Below are 18,169 nucleotides of genomic sequence, written 5' to 3'. Positions count from 1 at the left end.
GGCTGTTGACCTCTTTAAATTGGGCTTTAAAAGTGCTGTCTGTTTGGCAAATTAAAATAAACTTGTTTCATTCTTGAAAATATAATCAAAAACCACCTGTGTGCTGCCCCCTACAGGTTGAAACAAGGTTGAATTTCGTGATTGGCCAAACCATGTAAGTCCAGCGTCATGATCTGGTGCTCCAGTAATGATAACAGTCCTGTTCCCCAGCTCCGCCCCTCTGAATGGATTTTCACATTTCAGCTGTGGGTGGAGTCAGCCTCCAACGTCCCTGTTTGGTTACCCTTTAAGTTTCTACAGCTCAACACTCCTACAATTGGAACAATAGGGTGTAGCCAAAGGGGTACTGAAGCAATTCGGCCTAAGTCTCACCCCCGTCCAAACTATGCAAAAAAATACGACTTATACTCCGAAAACTGCGGCACACACATCCCAGTGCAACAGAGTTTTTCCAGGAATGTTTTTCTTTCAAACACCCACCTCTGTGACTGCAGTCTTCCAAGAGCAAACACAGAAATATCAGATTTTTGCAACAAGGCGGAGGAGTGACTCCTCTGAATCCCTCTCCCCGTCGGCCCAGCGATGATGCTGTGAGGTTTAGAAATACCTAAACAATCAGCTGCAGTGTGTTGACTTTAAACTGTAGTACTCACCGATTAAAGCTGCAGCCTTTAGCTCCGATCAATGTTGCTCCTGTAGGCACTTGCGAAAATACGAGGTGCTTTAAAAATTTGGATTCCGAGCTCAAAACCTCCCACGTCAAGGCAGACACAACCCGCCGTGCCGCGGCGTGCTGAGCTCAGCCAACAGCCATGAGCCATTTTAAAGCTACAAGTGTGGACAGCCTGTGTCCTAAAGTTTTAGAAAGCACACTTTGACTCCCCGATTGGTGTTGATGTGGGCCTGTTCAGCTGGCACGCTTTGTAAATGAAGCCGACAGACGGCTACAGAGATAAATACGTGCTCGGCAGCTCCCAAAACTCATTAAACAAAAAGCTGAGGTAGCTGCTGCCGAGCGCGGTGTGACATCCCCCCACCCCCCCAACAAACTCCTCAACCTGGGAGCAGAAATATTCCCAAAAACAGTTTTTTGGCAAGAAAAGGGGAGCATATTTAAATTAGTGTCTTCACTCTAAAGTGCCGTCTCCGAATAGAGGGCCATGTTAGGTCAGAGACTTTTATCGCAAACACTCGGGGTGAGAACGTGCGTCCGCATTTCCAATTGAATTTGGCTTATTTGTAACCATGGAGGGGGGAGGGGACGCGCCGCGAGTCGCCTCTGCTCCCAGAATGTAATTTCCCATCAAATTTAAAGGCAGTTTCACTTTTCATCTTTAAATTTTTTTTTTAAAAGATTAAACGACTCGACCGCATTATTAAAAGCTCCTTAATCACTCTGCAAATCTCCCCAGGATCACGGCGTACGGGGCAGCCGGCGGGCGCAGCGTGGTGGCCATGAGCAGGTCACACGGCGTCTACATCACGGGGGACTTCCTGCTGAAGAAGGGCGAGCTGCTTTACGTCCTGGTGGGCCAGAAAGGAGAAGACGCCTGCCCCAATGTGAGTCTCTGATCCTCAAGGGCATCAGAAAGAGGTTAACCCTTTAACACCAGAGGTGACGCTTAAACACAAAATCTTTAACCTACTGTAACTTTTCAACCGTTAACACTAGTTATGCAGGATGATGATTTTTTTATACCGATAATCGATATTTTCTGGCCTGTTATATATATCCAATACCAATATTTTTTAAATACTTGAGGAAAAAAATGTTTGCAAGTTCAAAGTAAGAGAGTATGGCTTTTATGTATTCTAACAATTATGCAGAACTAGTTTTACCTGCAAATAAATTAAACAACAGGTAGTACAAACACTATTAGCTTGTTTTAATCTGCCATTCATCTGTAAATAAAGTGCATTTCACTGGTCAGAACAAATGTTAAAAAATAGCAATGTAACAAGGACGTGTTTGCAATACAAATAATGCCCATTATCATGATGTATAAAGGAAATAGTTTAATCTCAAAGTGCAAAAATTACTAATTTGTTTTAAACTAAAGTGCAGAATAATTATGTTTTTACTGGTGTGAAAAATTAATGGTTGGTCATAGAAACTTACTTTTCAAAAACAGGCATTCAAGTCTTTTACATTCAAGTCAAAGCGAAATAAACAACAACTATGTTTCATTTATTATTATTATGGGAGGTTTTTCTAGAAAAAACTAGCATCTTTTCTTCCTCACAGGTTAGCCCGTTTCTTTTTTCATCAACACATTTGCAGCAGAAGAAAACAAACGCTCACTATACATGCTTGTGCAGGGCGCTAACATCATTGCCATTGACTGTATATGACATTACCGTTTATATGATTCATATAAAGGGTCTACGGTCCCTACTAGCGCCAGGCTAACGCTAACTAGCGCTAGCGGCAGCTTATTCTTTCCACACATTGCAGTGGTGAATTTTTGAGTGGCTTGTGAGATTTGTTGTGTTAAAGCTCGACATTTTTTTCTCTCCTCATTGAACAAATTTTGCAAATTTTGTGGCAGTCGTCGGTGAATGAGGAAGTGACAGCAGTTTAAACTTTTACTTATTGGCCCCATTTAATTAGTGTTTTTTCTTTTTATTTATTTTTTTTAATCAGAATTATCGGTAGGATGTCATACTATCCAATATCAGCCGATAATTATCGGTAACCGATATTATCATGCAACCTTAGTTAACAGGATCAATGTAATTCCAGTAGATTCTGAAGGAGAGAAGCGGCGTGTTACGCCGCTTCTCTCCTTCAGAATCTACTGGAATTACATTGATCCTGTTAGCATTTTAAAAACTACAGCAAATCAAAGAACAGAAACTCTAGAGATCCTGTGTTAAAGGGTTAACAAAAAAAGAAAAATGTTTGTTGGGGAAGGTTTCGAAGTAAATTGTTTCCTAATATTTTCAAGTAGTGAGAAGGCCATTTGCATGTATTGTAAATTTTTCAACACTATGATTCATTTTTTTTAGGTTCATCTCCAAAAAGGTTTGTTCAAAGCACAACATTTTATAAAAGGTCACATGTTTGGCCCTGAACTCACCAACACGCTGGTGGTTTTACAGCGAGGAAAAATGAATAATTTTAGTCATTCTGTGAAGATTTTAAACAAAATATTCATCTTTTTTTACTGTTTTCTTAAGAATTTAGCTGAGATTGAAATGTTTTCCTTTCACTGGTGACTGATTCAGATTATCCCCCAAGATTTGTTCCTCTAAAGGACGAGTTCTCAACATTTTCTTTCCTCTAACACTCTCAATCGAGTTCAAACCCTTTTTCATAAGAAAAAAAAAAGACATTAAATACAGAACAGAATTTAATGTTCTTTGCTTTACTTTGAAAAAATGCTCTTTTTTGGGGTTTTTTTTGTCAAAATTAAAGCAGAACATATTAAATTTAATTATTTATATGTATATATGCACTTGTATTTATTTAATACTTATTACTAAATAAAAGCATGTATGAATATATATAATATTTTTTTTTCAGTTGATGCTAATTTTAGGTTTGGGAAAAATGTTACATAGTGCCTCTCGTTGTCATAGTAACACTTTTGAGAATTCCAGTTTTCCTTTTTTTCGACAAACATTTAATGCATCCGTTTGATTGATTGAAAACTTGCAGAGCAGAGGTTCACTCCTGAATCTTTGTTCTGTTTTTGATTTTTCTATAAAACGAATGATCGAACCATTGACTGTACATGACAACTGGACTGAGTGAGCTTGATGTCACCCTTATAAAATAACTTACTTCTGTCTTCAACTAAATGAAGTTGGTATTTTTATTCAATATGGACGTTGCCATGTTGGAACCAGGCGTCAGTGATTGGTTGGAGTCGGTCTGAGTTGACATTTCTTTTTTAGCCAATCAAGAGTGAGCGTGTCAGACGGACACACCCCTACCACTTGAAAGTGGGCTTGGAAGAATCTGTCAAACCTTTCAAACGTTCAGTGTAAGACCACGTTTTTATTCAGGCATCTGATTGGCCATTTTATAATTTTATTAACTTGAGGTACAGAAAAAATATGAAAAATTAGGATTAGCAAGAACATGTCGCTCTAAGGTATTAGAGCAAAAATGATTATTCTGACAAATAGAATGACTGAGGAATAGCTGCTTAATTCTCTAAGAAGTCTATGGGATTTTGGCTTCTTGGAACTGGCAGGTACTTCCTGTTTGGACCACAAGTGGGGAGGAGTCACTCAGTCCAGTTCTCGTATACATATCCTACACTCCACAGTCTGTCCTGAAGTTTTTTTATTCACATAACAATTAAAACTCGACTTTTTTAGCATTGTTTTGCCTTTTAGGGATTTTTAATTTTTTTTCAATTCAAACTCAACTTCTTGTTTAGCTTGGTTTAATATTTAGAAAATGCAGTATTTATGAAAGTAACACTGTGTGCCAAAAGTAAAAGAACATTTGTCACAGATTGTTACAGGTCATTGCTGATGTCAAAATATCTTTAGATACAGTAGTATGCTCTAGTGTCAAAAAAATAGGAAAAAGAGAAGTAAATGAGAATGGACAGAACCTCAGAGCACTATACTAATCTAAAAATGATTAAGGATATTAAGGCTATGTAACAATGCTATCTCATTGTCAGGTTTGGGAATATTAATCTTAATGCAGAAATAAATGCCTTAGCTATTTTAATCAAGTATTTTTTGTATGTTTTAGTGTTTCACTCAAAGATAATGGAGTTATAAAGAATGATGATGAGAATAAAAAACAAGTTTAAAAACATTCAGAAACTTGAGGCTTCTCTTTTTCCTCTGATTCACTTTCATATCATTCCAGAGCTCCCCCTAAAAAAGACATTAAAGTTGTTGAGCTGGTCTGGGAGTCAGACGGTGACGAGTCGGCTCCTTTTTACACTCTGTAATTGTGGGTGGCCTCTCTCTCAAGTCCTCACTGCTGAGCCGTCGCTGCTCTCTGTCTTTGTGTTCCCACTTGGCTGCTTTGTGCTTTTGTTTTCCAGGGATGCAGCATGTGTAGCCCAGCAAACAGGGGTCTTGACTGCTGTCATCTAGTTATTATTTTTCATCACAGCACGTGCTGGAAACCCTTTTTCACATTTCTGCCTCTTTCTTATTTCCCTGAAGCTCTGACAAAGAGCCAACACCTCACGTCTGGGTTCCCCTTTGGGGACACAAATGATCACACCTCCATATCTTCAGAAATACTTAAGAGGCCCCCGCCTCTGCTAACTTGCCCTCTTTCCCTCTCAGACACAAAGTCAACCTAATATAGTTAGAAAAAGCAGGTTTGGGGGAAGAAAAAGCAAGGAAGTCTCACCCAGGAAGAAAAGTTGAAGACGCTTGCCTTTTACCTGTTCTACCTGTCAATCACACTCAGTCAAAGTCCCATCTCTCCTCGTGTGAAGTTGAGGGAGTTGAAGCGGGCAATAAGCGGCTGTGAGAGCGAATATGAGTTTCAGACGCCGGAAAGTTTGTCTCTTTGCTCTCAGACTTAGACTGGCTCCGGGCTGTTCAGCATGGTAGCTCATACAAAGCGGAAACATCAATTCCTGACGTCTAAGCCGGGGTAATGTCTCTGCAGCTGACATCGATCGCCAACAAAGTGTCCGGCGCCGACTATATAAAGACGCCAAATCTCTGCGGAGCAGATGGAAACAATGAAAGGCTGACCCGCAGACTGCCTGTGTGGAATTCTGCAGGAAAATCTTTGCCAAAAAGTTTTCTTTCTGCTACTTCAAGATGAAACCTGCTGTTTCTTGCCTCATCCAGCCTGCAGCAAAGTTGACAAACACGACCTCTGCTTTTGGTGAGCTGAAGAACATAAAAGAGTGCAAAACAATAAAGACAAGTCTGTGAAAATGAAGATTTTTCCAGCAGCTGTGGGATTAATTCACAATGGAGAGGATTAACTCTGAGCTCAGCGAAATCTGAAATCTCTCTGGAGTTGTTGTGCATCAGTAACACTTTGCCTTTCATTTCAGCTCCTGTACGAATGCAAATGCATGCTCTGAATTTACTATCTTCTCTGGATGTACTCGCTGTTGTGCTGCTAAAGCCCTCAGAGTTAGAGATCAACAGCCGCTCTTTTGGATGCAGCTGACAAACTCCTCAGTGAATCATCAACGTTTCCTTCCTTTTTGCAGGCCAACACCATTCTGAACAAGATCTGCCAGGAGCAGAGCAGCTCCATGGTGGACAAGAGTCAAGTGAAGGGAGGAGGAGGAGGAGGGGGCGGGGCCACGTATGTGTTCAAGGTAAAACGATGGAAAATGGCGCTTATTGTGCTGTAACTTGGTGTTAAAAACTTTGATCCAAAGTGTATTTGACTCAAAAATTGTCAAATTCTCTGTTTTTTGTTATTTAGCTGCTTTTTCATCACCTCACAGAGATACTTTGACTCATGTTTTGCATTTATATCTTAACAAAATTAAAATAAAATGCATTCAAAATCACCAAATAATTATTGATTTTTGAAACTTTATTGTCAACGAACATGAAAAATAAACTTATAGCCGTTGACTGTATATGAGACCTGGACCGAGTGAGTGTGACACCGCCATAGACAATGAATACCTTGAATAATGCTGTCACGTTGCAACCAGTCAATGTCAGAAAGTTGAGATTGGTCTAAATCAGTCTGATAATATGATTGCAATAGAAACAAAGATTTAAACTACTATCACCAATCAGGAGTGAGCTTATTTGAAGACCACACCCCTATCGCTTAAAAGAGGGCCAACCGAAATCTGTCAATCAAATGTTTCAAACGTGAAAATGTCCTCTTATTCAGGCATCTGATTGGTCACTTCATGATTTTATTAACTTGCAATAAGGAACAAATATGAAAAAAAAAAACGAAAAGTCATCAACACATGAAAAAATGTATCGGAGCCAGAATGGTTAACCCTTCCGCTCTCTTTGGGGTCCAGATGACTCCAACCACATATTGACATGTAATTCCTTCCATGACAAATGTGTACAAAGGTGGACAGGGTTTTATGTCTGCCATGGACATTAGCGAAACTCAAAAATCAATGATAAAAAAATAGTTCAGCGCACTGTCTTGTGGGGTCCAGATGAGCCCACTTTTAATGTAAACAAGCCAAGGAGAGCGGAAAGAAATAGAATCATTTCTCTATAGAAGTCTATGGGGTTTTGGCTTCTTGGAACCAGCGAGTACTTCCTGTTGGGATCGCGAGGGTCCAGTTCTCATATATTCAGTCAAGGATTATAAGTTGTGAAACCCCATTGTAAGAATATTTTCAAGAAAATAAAAAAGTCTGTGAGCATAAATAGAAGACTAGACAACAGGTAACTGTATTTTCAGTGCTACAGACAGCAGCAGCTGTATGTGTGATGTATTATATTCAGATCATGACAACGAGGTGGTGAGTAGCTGTTGTAGGAAGATGAGTGCCAGTAGTTTGACAGGTGCCAGGCAGCGGTATATGAATGCATATTATGAGTATGCTGACATTTTTCATTTATGTATGTTTTTAATGCGCTACATGGTGGTGTAGTGGTTCGGACTCTTGCCTCACAGTGAGAAGGCTCTGGTTTGAATCCTAGCTGGGAGCTTTCTGTGTGGAGCTTGCATATTCTCCCTGTGCATGTGTGGTGTTTCTACGGACATTATGGCTTCCTCCCACACTCCAAAAACATGTTCCGGAGGTTATCTTGTGGTCTGCACTCTAGGATGCACCGGATTAAAAGGCACAACACCTTTTAACACTCTTAACTTACGTCATATCTAAGGCGCACCAAACCATTAAGCGCGATAAAAAAGTCAGAGATAAGTCCATCAGTCAGTCAGACTTTATTAACTGTCTTCACGGTGACTCTAGGACACTACATGTTAGCGACATTAGAAGCGTTAGCATATTAACAACACCTGTAACAGATAGATAGATAGATAGATAGATAGATAGATAGATAGATAGATAGATAGATAGATAGATAGATAGATAGATACTTTATTAATCCCAAGGGAAATTATTACAACTCCCAACCTTGTTAGTAACACGTAACAAAACAGTCTGTTACCACTAAAACAAATGTTACTTTAACTACACTAACTCTCAATCTTAGTAACACACACACACACACACACAAAAACACTATCCGACAATGCTACATGTTAGCCACTTTAGATGCACTAGCATGTTCACAATACTGGTAACTCCCAACTTTCTTTGCGACACGTAAAAAAAGGCTGACACCAGTAAAACAAATATTACTGTGACTATGCTAACTCTTAAACTTCTTAGTAAAACACACACACAAAAAAAAATCCTATTTGACACCGCTACATGTTAGCCACGTTAGAAGCGCTAGCATGTTCACACTACCTGTAACTCCCAACTTTGTTTGCAACACGAAAAAATACAGACTGATTCCACTAAAACAAATATTACTGTGACTAAGCTAACTCCCAACCTATTTAGTATAATGCAAAAAACAGTCTGAGACCGCTACACGTTAGCCGTGTTAGTGCATTAGCAATTTACAACCTTATTAGCAACACGTAAAAAAACAGACTGTCACCTCTAAAACAAATGTTACTGTGAAGCTAACTAGCAAGCTATTTAGTAACATGAAAAAAACACACACACAGTCTGACACCGCTACACGTTAGCCCTGTTAGTGCATTAGCAATTTACAACCTTGTTAGCAATGCTTGAAAACAAACAGACATTTTGAAAGAGTGCCGTGTACCTCTGAAAATCGAAGGACTACCAGAAATAATCTATATTTAAGGCCCTCCAGATTATAAGACAAACTGTTGTTTTTAAAAAATTAAGAGGTTTAAATGTGCAAAACATAGTAATTGATGTCTCTTAACTGCCTTTAGGTCCGCATGTGTGAACGTGCAACAGATTTGAGACCTGTTGAGGGTGTACCCCGCCTTTGCCCAGCAGTAGCTGGGTCGGCTCCAGCGACACTCTGACCCCTAGAAGGATTCAGCGGGTTCTAATAATGGATGGATGTTTTCTTCTCCAGTGCACATATTAGTGTGTGTTTGTGCATGTGTGAGAGTTTGGGGGAAATCTGCCACCAGTCCATAAAATGAGAACAGATTTCCTTGGAGATGATCAACTGAAGAGGCTCCAAACTGACCTGTTACCCCCGCTGCCACAGGTGGACAGAGAAGTGTACATCCCCCTCATCATCGCTGCTGGCGGAGGAGGCCGAGGCTACAACAGCCAGTCAGAGACCCAGCTGGAGCAGATGGACTATGACCCCAACCAACTGGGGCGCAATGGGAAGTCCCACGCTGCAGGTGCGCCGCGGAGCAGCTTTGATGTGTGTTTGTGTCTCTGACAGCTGTCTGGGAAAATGCAGCAGTTCAATGTGTTCTAGAAGTCTAAGCAGCACAACCCAGAACAGAAAAAAAGAGTCTGCTAATGAGGATGATGATGATTCATGTATATGTTCAGTGCACACCTTCTTACCTGTAACTGTTCATACCATATTTGATACACACATTTCCAGGACCCCAATCTTATTAGCATGATCCAAACTCATTGGATAAAACTTGGTCCATGTTTTCTGCCCTGTAGTTCATCATCATTCCACTAGGGGCAGTAGAAGGGCTTTTCCTGCACATTCCAAAATGGCTACTTCCTTAAATCACTTTTGGCGGGAAAACTTTAGCAAATTTTCAAAAATTTATAGTGAGATTAACTCATCTATTGTTATTCATTTTTGTAAATGACCACTTGCTGTAAAAGAATGTAACATTTGTGATAATCATTTTTTTTATAAAATAGTTACAACATTTAAAAAAACGTGTAGATCAAATTTGTTTTACCCAACTTTCCAAATCACCAATATATATATATATATATATATATGTATATATATTGGGCTGTAAAAGTTAACATGTTAACATACGTGATTAATGGAACCAGAGTTAACACATCAACATTTATTAACACACTCAGGCATCCTGCTGTGCAGCTGTGAAATCAGCTTTATTGTCATTTATTTATATTTTTTGGGCAAAAGCGATCTCTTATTTTAATAAATAAGCGGAAGATGAACATCGATCAGGTGGCTACAGCGCAGAGCGAAAGATCCGCTGTGGTGGGCGCAGCAGAACAGAACTGTCTGCTATTAGAAATTAAACAAGTAAACCAATCATTATTTTATTTTAGGATGAGGGCAGACAATAATGTTTCTACAATGACGAGCACTAGCGTTGTTTAATAATCGCAAAAATTAAAAAAAAAAAAGTCCTTCTCGCCACTGTTACAAGAGGCGAACAGTTTAGAATTGACTGACACGCCTCCAGCCGAGCCGACCTGAAATCCAGCTGGATCAAACTTCTCTCAACAAGTTTTCTTTTATTATACATATATATATATAGCAGTAAAATATGTTTGTTGATGTCTTCAAGGCTCCAAAGGAAAAAACATCTGCTTGATGTAGTGTGTTTCTCATGGTCAAAGGTTTGAAACTTTATTAGAATAAACATAAGCCTCAGCAGGTCATTGTGGAGTCCGTATGATTATTTCTAATGTTTATTCTCATATTAACAGGTCTCTTCTTTAGAGCGTCATGTCATGTGTAGAACTCAGCGAGGAGCTGGTGTTTGCATGTATATTCATGAGCCTGTAGACAATGATGGACTTCCTCTTCTCACTGCCTGGCATGACTTCAGATGTGTGCCGTGTGTTGACAGGTGGAGGCGGAGGCTGGAATGACAGTGCTCCTGTCAGCCAGGGAGGCAGGCCGCTGGTGCTCGGGGGCCAAGGAGGGCAGGCCTGTCAAAAGTTCTGGCAGACCCGCGGTGGCTTTGGAGGCGGCGGGGGTGGATGTATGTCGGGTGGAGGTGGCGGAGGCTACAGAGGTTAGTCTGTGTGGATCTCCCAGCTCAAGAGAAAAGTTTTAAAAAAAATGTTCTTGAGGTCATAAGTTTAAATCAGGATTTTATTTTTTACTGAGTGGCTCAGCCTCTTTGTGATCGATAAAGATTAGATTTTCCAAAACATCAAAGTGTTATAACTCTTCATTTTGCTTTTTCATTGCTTTTATCCTGGAGTATCAGGCAGGTTTTTTTCTGTTTTTTTTTTTTACTCACAATTTGATGGAAGAAACCACACAGGAAGACTAAAACAACCATTTGAAGAACTGATTCTGAGAATTATGGGCTTGTTTTTGTTTTTGAAACCTTGACTAAATTGTTACTTTATGTGTAGAAAGTTAGACAGAGAAAGCTTTCAAAAAGCTTTCAGAGAAAAGATTTATAAGGAGATCAAATAAGGAAAAGTCTGTATTTTGGGTGACATATGTAATAGTAAAAAGATCTGGATTTCTTTTGTTTGATTTAACCCATCAGAACCTATGGTGACATCATTGTATCACAGAAATGGGTTCTGTGGGCTACTTGGTCTGTGGTATACCCAACATAATTCTGTTTTAAGGAAAAATAGGTCTGGGTTCAAGTGGAACCATTTCTACAAAAGATCTGACGTTCTTACCAACGGAACGTGTTGCGTCGAAATTTAAATTAGAGGTGTCACAAAGCATTACGGTTGGAGAATGGTCCTGTTAGGCCATGGGGGGGGCACACTTTTTTCACATGTGAGCTACTTTTGAAATAATCAGCTGCAAAAAAATATTCTAACCAATGTATAATAAAATATATATATAGTATAAACATTTCTTATAAAATAATTATTTGAAATGTTTATAATTAGGTCTTTAAATACACAGATGTATTATGGAAAGCTGATTTTTATGTGAATCAGCAAATTAAAAATTAAATTGACAAATTTCGATGATTATTTAAGATTACAACTTGATAAAAAGTCATTTTTCCTTTAAAGCCTTGTTGAATTGGACCTGTGTGTTTTGTAATGTCAGTGGTGTGTATTCTATTTGAAGTTTTTTTTGAGAGACTGATCTCGGGCCAGACAAGAATGAATGAGAGAAATTAGTAGCTACAGTATATCCACAGTTAGGAGTGAACACTTCCACCAAGTTTAGGAGAAAGAAAAACATGTACAAGAACATGTACAATGAGGTATGTGATGTTCTGCATGTCAAGTGAAGTACTTCACAGCGAGAATGATTGATTGATAGAAAGCTTTTTGTTTAATTATATTTAACAGCCCAAAGTTTTTGCAGACTTCCTTTGTGATCAAATGATTAAACATGATTGACCAATTATCATTATCAATCGGTCAACCTTGATTTATTGGTCAATCGTCATTGACCGGTAAATTATGACTGACTAATTAATCATGGTAGACTGGTCAATCGTTAATAGATTGATCGGGATCAACTGGATAATTATCATTTACTGATAAACCATGATAGACTGGTCAATCATGATCGATAGGTAGATTGTGATCAATTGGGTAATTGCGATGAATCAAATAAATCATGATAGTCTTGTCAGTGGCGATCAATCGTCAGTCGCAATTGACTGGTCAATTTACGTTCAATCAGTCAATTGTGACTGATTGTTCAATTGCGATCGACCGGTCAATCTCGATCTACCAGTTAATCATTATTAACTGGTCAATCGCGATCGACCAATCAGTCCTGATTGACTAGATAATCCTAATCGACCAGTCAATCGTAATTGACCAGCCAATCACAATCAGCTGGTGAAGTAGGCATTTTTCCGTTTACATTATTCTGTTCCTGCTTTAGCTAAACTCCCACACAGGTTTAGTACATTTTCCTTTTGTTGCAGACATGTTTAATCCCAACCTTCCTGTACAGTGGTAAACAAATGTTTTTCTAGCTTTTTTCTTTGTCCCATCACTCGTTTGAATGTTTTGATATCAAGAACTGACATCTCAGTTTTTTGCATCAGAGAAAAGCGAGACACTCTGAATGTTTCTGTATGCCAATGATTACTCCGGCCTTTTGCCTCCTTGATTCCAGGTGGAAACACCTCCATAGATGACAACCCCACAGCTGATGGTGATGATGGTACATCCTTCCTGGGTCCAGATGGAGAGCCCTTTCTCTTCCCCCTCAAAGGTAGGAGTAGAGTTTAAAAAATACATCCAGCTGTTGACTCTTGTCAGCAAATAATGTGCAGCTTTAGGAACATTTAGTGTTTGAAGGTGGGAGTTAATGCTTTTTCATTCTGCAAAATGACTGTAAAATAGCTTTTAACCAATTAAATCTTTAATTTGATTTTCTTATGGTGCATTAGGGCTATTAGAACAGAGTGAGCTTCCAATTAATGTGTACGTTTAGAAACAAACAACATACGTGAGTTCAGTTAAGGAATGCAGACTGAAGTGAATGAACAGAGTTAACCCACATGCTGCTCTGCCTCTGCTCCAGAATTCTGGGAGTTCGAGTCTGACACGCCTTTAAAACAGCAGATTGCGAAAATCTCAACAGCATCCATGTGCATGTCAAGTGTGATGATGACTGGATTGACAAGAGAGCTGGTTTGCCATGTCAAGAGCCAATCAAAAGTCAGTCTGTGACTTCAGCACTTTCTGATAACCGGATTCAGAAAGACCGCTCTGCAGATGCTGGTAGAAGTTATGATATAGAAGGTCAAGAAGAGCTTTACAGCCCCACTCTGATCACATTTTTATCTATTTTCAAGGCATTTCAAGTGTTTGTTTTTTTTATTATGATGATGCCGTTTTAGCCTTTTTATTTTTTAAACTGTCGTCTTCTATGGCGAAGTTACTGTTGGTGTGGAGTAAGCCTGCTTGCACTTTCCATCATCCATCTGTTTACGTGGCCTTCTGCTAGCTTACACCCCCTCACACTTAGCCTTAGCCTATAGGAATAGGAGCCTCATTGTAATAAATACAATCTCTTTTCAACAGCATTTTTTTTCTTGTCTGCTCCTGATTTACAACAATTTGAATAAAGAAATACTCAGAAATCTAATTTTGAGGCTTAATTTCCTTTAAATATGTCTTACATCAAGAGAAAATGCCACAAAAACATGTTAAAACACCATTTTCATCTGAATCGATTTTTGATGTCTTTGTGTGACTTTCCTGAATGAAAAAAAAACAACTTTTTTTAGTTGGTCAGCTTTCATAAAGTCATTGTGGTTCTGTCCAAATTTAATTTTTTTTATAGAAAAAATTATCACTTCAGTGAAATGCAAAAACAGACCCCTTAAAAATAGGTAGAAAATTCTGGCAACATGGTAAGAAAAAGGTCTTACCAGGAATTCCTATTTTAAGTCACTGACATTTTCTCTCAAGCTTATTTTGCTATTGAAAAACTGTCTTGATAGGATATTTTTTCTTGAAATACAGAAAATAAAAAATCTAAAGAAACAGAAAGAAATGTTTGTCAGTCACAGAAAGGAAAATCAAAAATAGGCTCAATAGAAAGTGGAAAGAGGACGAACCAATTCAAAAGTATATTTTTCTTCTTAAAGAAATTCTGAAGCAATATTTGTGACCTATTTTTTCATTTTGCTTTATAAAAAATTAATTATTATTTTTTAATTTATATTTTAAGCTTGGCATTCCTTTAACGGAGGTTTACCTCAGATTTCCTCTGAATGTTCCCTTTCCATGATCCGTTTTCGAACATTTACAGACAACCCTTATAGTTTTAGCTTTCAGTATCGTCTAAAATTATAATTTTCATTAACTTTACCTGCAGAAATATTGTATTATAGGTTCTCTGATGCCCTTCCCTGTGAATAATCCTTATAGACAGCTAGTGTCCATTGGTATTAAGGGTCCAAGGATAATAATTTGCATAAATCAAACCACTGAAACTACATTATTAAGGGTTTCCAAAGACATGATGATGGCCTCTGACTCCAGAAAAGCCTCTGTCATGATTTCATTGGACATTTCATTTATATCTTGTCCTGCTGATCACGGAGCTATGATAAGAGACATGCTACTCCAGTTGAATTGTATGGTTCTGTTTGAAGATGTTTTTCTTCCAGTCGTCCGGACAGAAGCTTCAGTGTTTTTGCAATCAATTAAGGGGTACCTCAAGGTTCAGGTTTAGGACCTATCCTATTTTTACTGTACAAAATCCCTCAATAGTTCAGACATTTACTATCACTATGCTGATGACATCCAACTCATATTTTGACTTGCATAAAATGTCCCCTTTAACCATTTTTTTGACTTGCATCAATTAGTGTTGACTTTCTACAGCTGAATTCAGACGGGACAGACATTATTTTTGCCCCTGAGAAGAACATTGGTTCTCTCTTGGCCCACCAGGGGTCCCTAAACTTTTTCTCGTGAGGGCCACATTACTGTTTTCTTCTTTGATGGGGGGCTCGGTTGGTTTGTAGGCTAATAGAAAAAGTGTAACAATTACAGGGTGTGTCTACACGTAAACAATTATATTTTTCCTGAGTGCTACGCATAGCCAAATTTTAATTATCCCCTTCTGTAATCTTCACAGAGAAAATAATACTAAAATATTACAAAAATTCATGGGTCACCTGAATATTTCAAGGGTCACCTGAGTGTTGACAATTTCTTGCCCACAGACACCGAGTATCTATTCCTTCAAGCAGTTATAATTCATACCTTCATTTAATCACATTTGGATTGTTGTAATAGTTTTTTGACAAAGCCAAGAGGAGTTTTACTGTCAGAACTCTGACAGCAAACATCACTCCAGTTTCAGCAACATCTAGAGCTCCACAAACCTTATAAGCTCTTAGACCATTAGGTCCTTTTATTGGTCGTCCCTCACCCACGTTTTTAATATCCCAAGGGGATGGCGTGCTCCCAACTCATGAACGCTCTGCCACCTTCCTCATGCTCCATCGACTCCGCTGAGGTAGACCTTTTTATTTCAGCAAGAACTGGGATTTTATTTTGACAAGATTTCAAAATTCTTGGTTTATTTTTTCTTTTAAAGCACTTTTTCCCCATGTTTTATGTCGTTTATACCTTTATATTATCCAAATATTATTATGTTTTGTAAGTAAATTTAAAGATACTTTTATCTAAACATGGGTCAATTTTCCTCAGCTTCAATATTGATCTTATTAACAAGCGTAGGTCAAACCTGAAGGCTCTGAGGGATGAAATGTGTTTGACAGCCCTTCACCCTCTTTAGTTAGTTTTATTGTGAGATGCTGAAGGCTGTCGGCAGCAGGTATGTAGTGCAGAATTTAAAAATAGCTCACTTGAAAGTGGGCTTCATCTTAGCAGGGCCTCCTTTGACAATACCACGTTTTTTATTTAAACCTTCTATAGGTGAAAACAGGCCCTAAGAAATTACATCATTGTTTTGTTTTTTTTAAAACCAGGTTGTTTGTTAAATCCAGAGCTCAGGCAAACGCTATCCAGTTCAGAATCACAAAGACGTAACCCCGGCAGCACCGCACATGCTCATCAGTATGCAGTCAGCAGCCGGGCTTCAGAGTGTGCCTCCTTTGGAAAGCTTTCCAGTGTTTCTGGGTTACATTTGTTTCCTTGCTTTTCTTTACTTACAAGAGCTGAGAGATTCCCAGTGAAAACCGATTCTGCACATGACTGCTTAACCCCTTTCTGCTAAACAGCACATGCATTTCACCCCACAGTCCATGACTAATTCATGTTTGAGTGCTTTGTCTCCATATGCAGTTGTTCTCCATCACTACAACAGGTTCCCATATTTCCAAAGTGAGTAAATGATGTAAAATCAGCTCAGCTGACGCAGTGGGGAGGGTAGAGTGGACAGCCGTTAGCTTCAGATGCAAACCACAGCTGGTTAGAAATGGGCCAGAAGTCCTAAACAATGCATCTATGAGTGAATGGCATCAAATGGACAGTGTCAGTGATTATTGTACTGTAACTGAAAGAAACTTGAATCCTAATTTAAAACCTGCAAACAATAAAAGTGCGTTCAAACCACAGAGAAAAGTGGACCTTTTTATTTTCTATTGTCATAAATAACTTCCCATGTTGGATGAACAAGCAATGATGGAGGCAGTTAGACGAAAGAAGACAAGCATTTGGAGATAAGTGACTCTAAGCTACGTTCACACCGGGCATTTGGCAGCTGTTCAAGATCTTGCTTCATGGTGTTCACGCTGGATAACTAGAAAAGGGCTTCTTCTTCTTCTTCTTCTTTTATTTTTCTACTGTTTTCTAGCGTATGTCCACCATGGTGAAAATCTCAAAAATTTTACTTCAGGTTTTTCTACCCCAGCTTTATTCAGTACATAAAAGACTTGGTGTCATTGAATTCCACAATTTTTAATTTATTCGTCCATGAGCAATTTTCAAAAGATTCCGTGAATCAAAAGGAACGCCATTCATACCTCACCACCAATATATGAGTCTGATTGGTCGAAGTTCGACCTGGTTTAACCTTCAGCAAGTGTTCAGTGGCTGCAAGTTTTTCAGTGTCTGAGCTCGGTTATAAAAACATGCGTAACTTGCGGGTCTTGAACGCCATAGCCTGAAACACACATTTACATTACGCATGTAATGTAAATGTGAGACATCTGCCAGTAAAGACCCACTCTCATGGAAAATGACTTTAAAAATGTTCTTGTAAGACATTTATGACAATGAAGGTCATTCAGGAAGAAACTTCAGCTCAACATTGCATTTCTAAATGCTTCTTTATCTTTTGTTTTTTTTGTCCGAGCTGAGATTAGGTTAGATTATGTTAGGTTAGGTTAGATTATGTTTGATGAGAACACATTAGATTAGGTTAGGTTACGTTACATTGGGTTAGGTTGGGTAAGGTTGGGTTTGGTTAAATTTAGTTAGGTTAGGTTTGGTTTTGTTAGATTATGTTTGATGAGAACACATTAGATTAGATTAGGTTAGGTTAGGTTAGGTTGGGTTAGATTAGATAAGGTTAGGTCAGGTTAAATTGGGTTAGGTTTGATTATAACACATTAGATTATGTTGGATTAGATTAGAACAGATTAGATTAGAACAGATTAGGTTAGGTTAGAACACATTAGGTTAGGTTAGGTCTGATTAAATTAGGTTAGGTTAGTTTGGTTTAGGTTGGGTTAGATTAGGTGAGGTTAGGTTAGGTTAGGTTAGGTTAGAATATATTAGATTAGGTTAGGTTAGGTTTTTAGATTATGTTTAATGAGAACACATTAGATTAGATTAGGTTAGGTTAAATTACGTTGGGTTAGGTTGGGTTAGGTTGGATTAGATTGGATTAGATTAGATTAGAGTAGAGTAGAGTAGATTAGATTAGATTAGATTAG

General features: G+C 38.5%; 1 protein-coding gene across 2 annotated transcripts in view; it reads left to right on the top strand.

The window, feature by feature from the left end:
• Positions 1 to 18,169, top strand: part of alk (ALK receptor tyrosine kinase) — a gene marked incomplete in the record, with an annotated part of 583,514 nt that overhangs the window by 529,955 nt on the left and 35,390 nt on the right. For both annotated transcript variants that reach the window (XM_024267526.2, XM_024267517.2), the window contains 5 exon segments: positions 1,413 to 1,560; positions 6,162 to 6,272; positions 9,157 to 9,298; positions 10,703 to 10,870; positions 12,919 to 13,017. In XM_024267526.2, the coding sequence (XP_024123294.1) occupies positions 1,413 to 1,560; positions 6,162 to 6,272; positions 9,157 to 9,298; positions 10,703 to 10,870; positions 12,919 to 13,017 (668 nt within the window).

This window comes from Oryzias melastigma, linkage group LG22, assembly GCF_002922805.2.
Source record: "Oryzias melastigma strain HK-1 linkage group LG22, ASM292280v2, whole genome shotgun sequence".
NCBI classification, from domain to species: Eukaryota; Metazoa; Chordata; class Actinopteri; order Beloniformes; family Adrianichthyidae; genus Oryzias; species Oryzias melastigma.
This window is presented reverse-complemented; position numbering and strand designations above follow the sequence as displayed.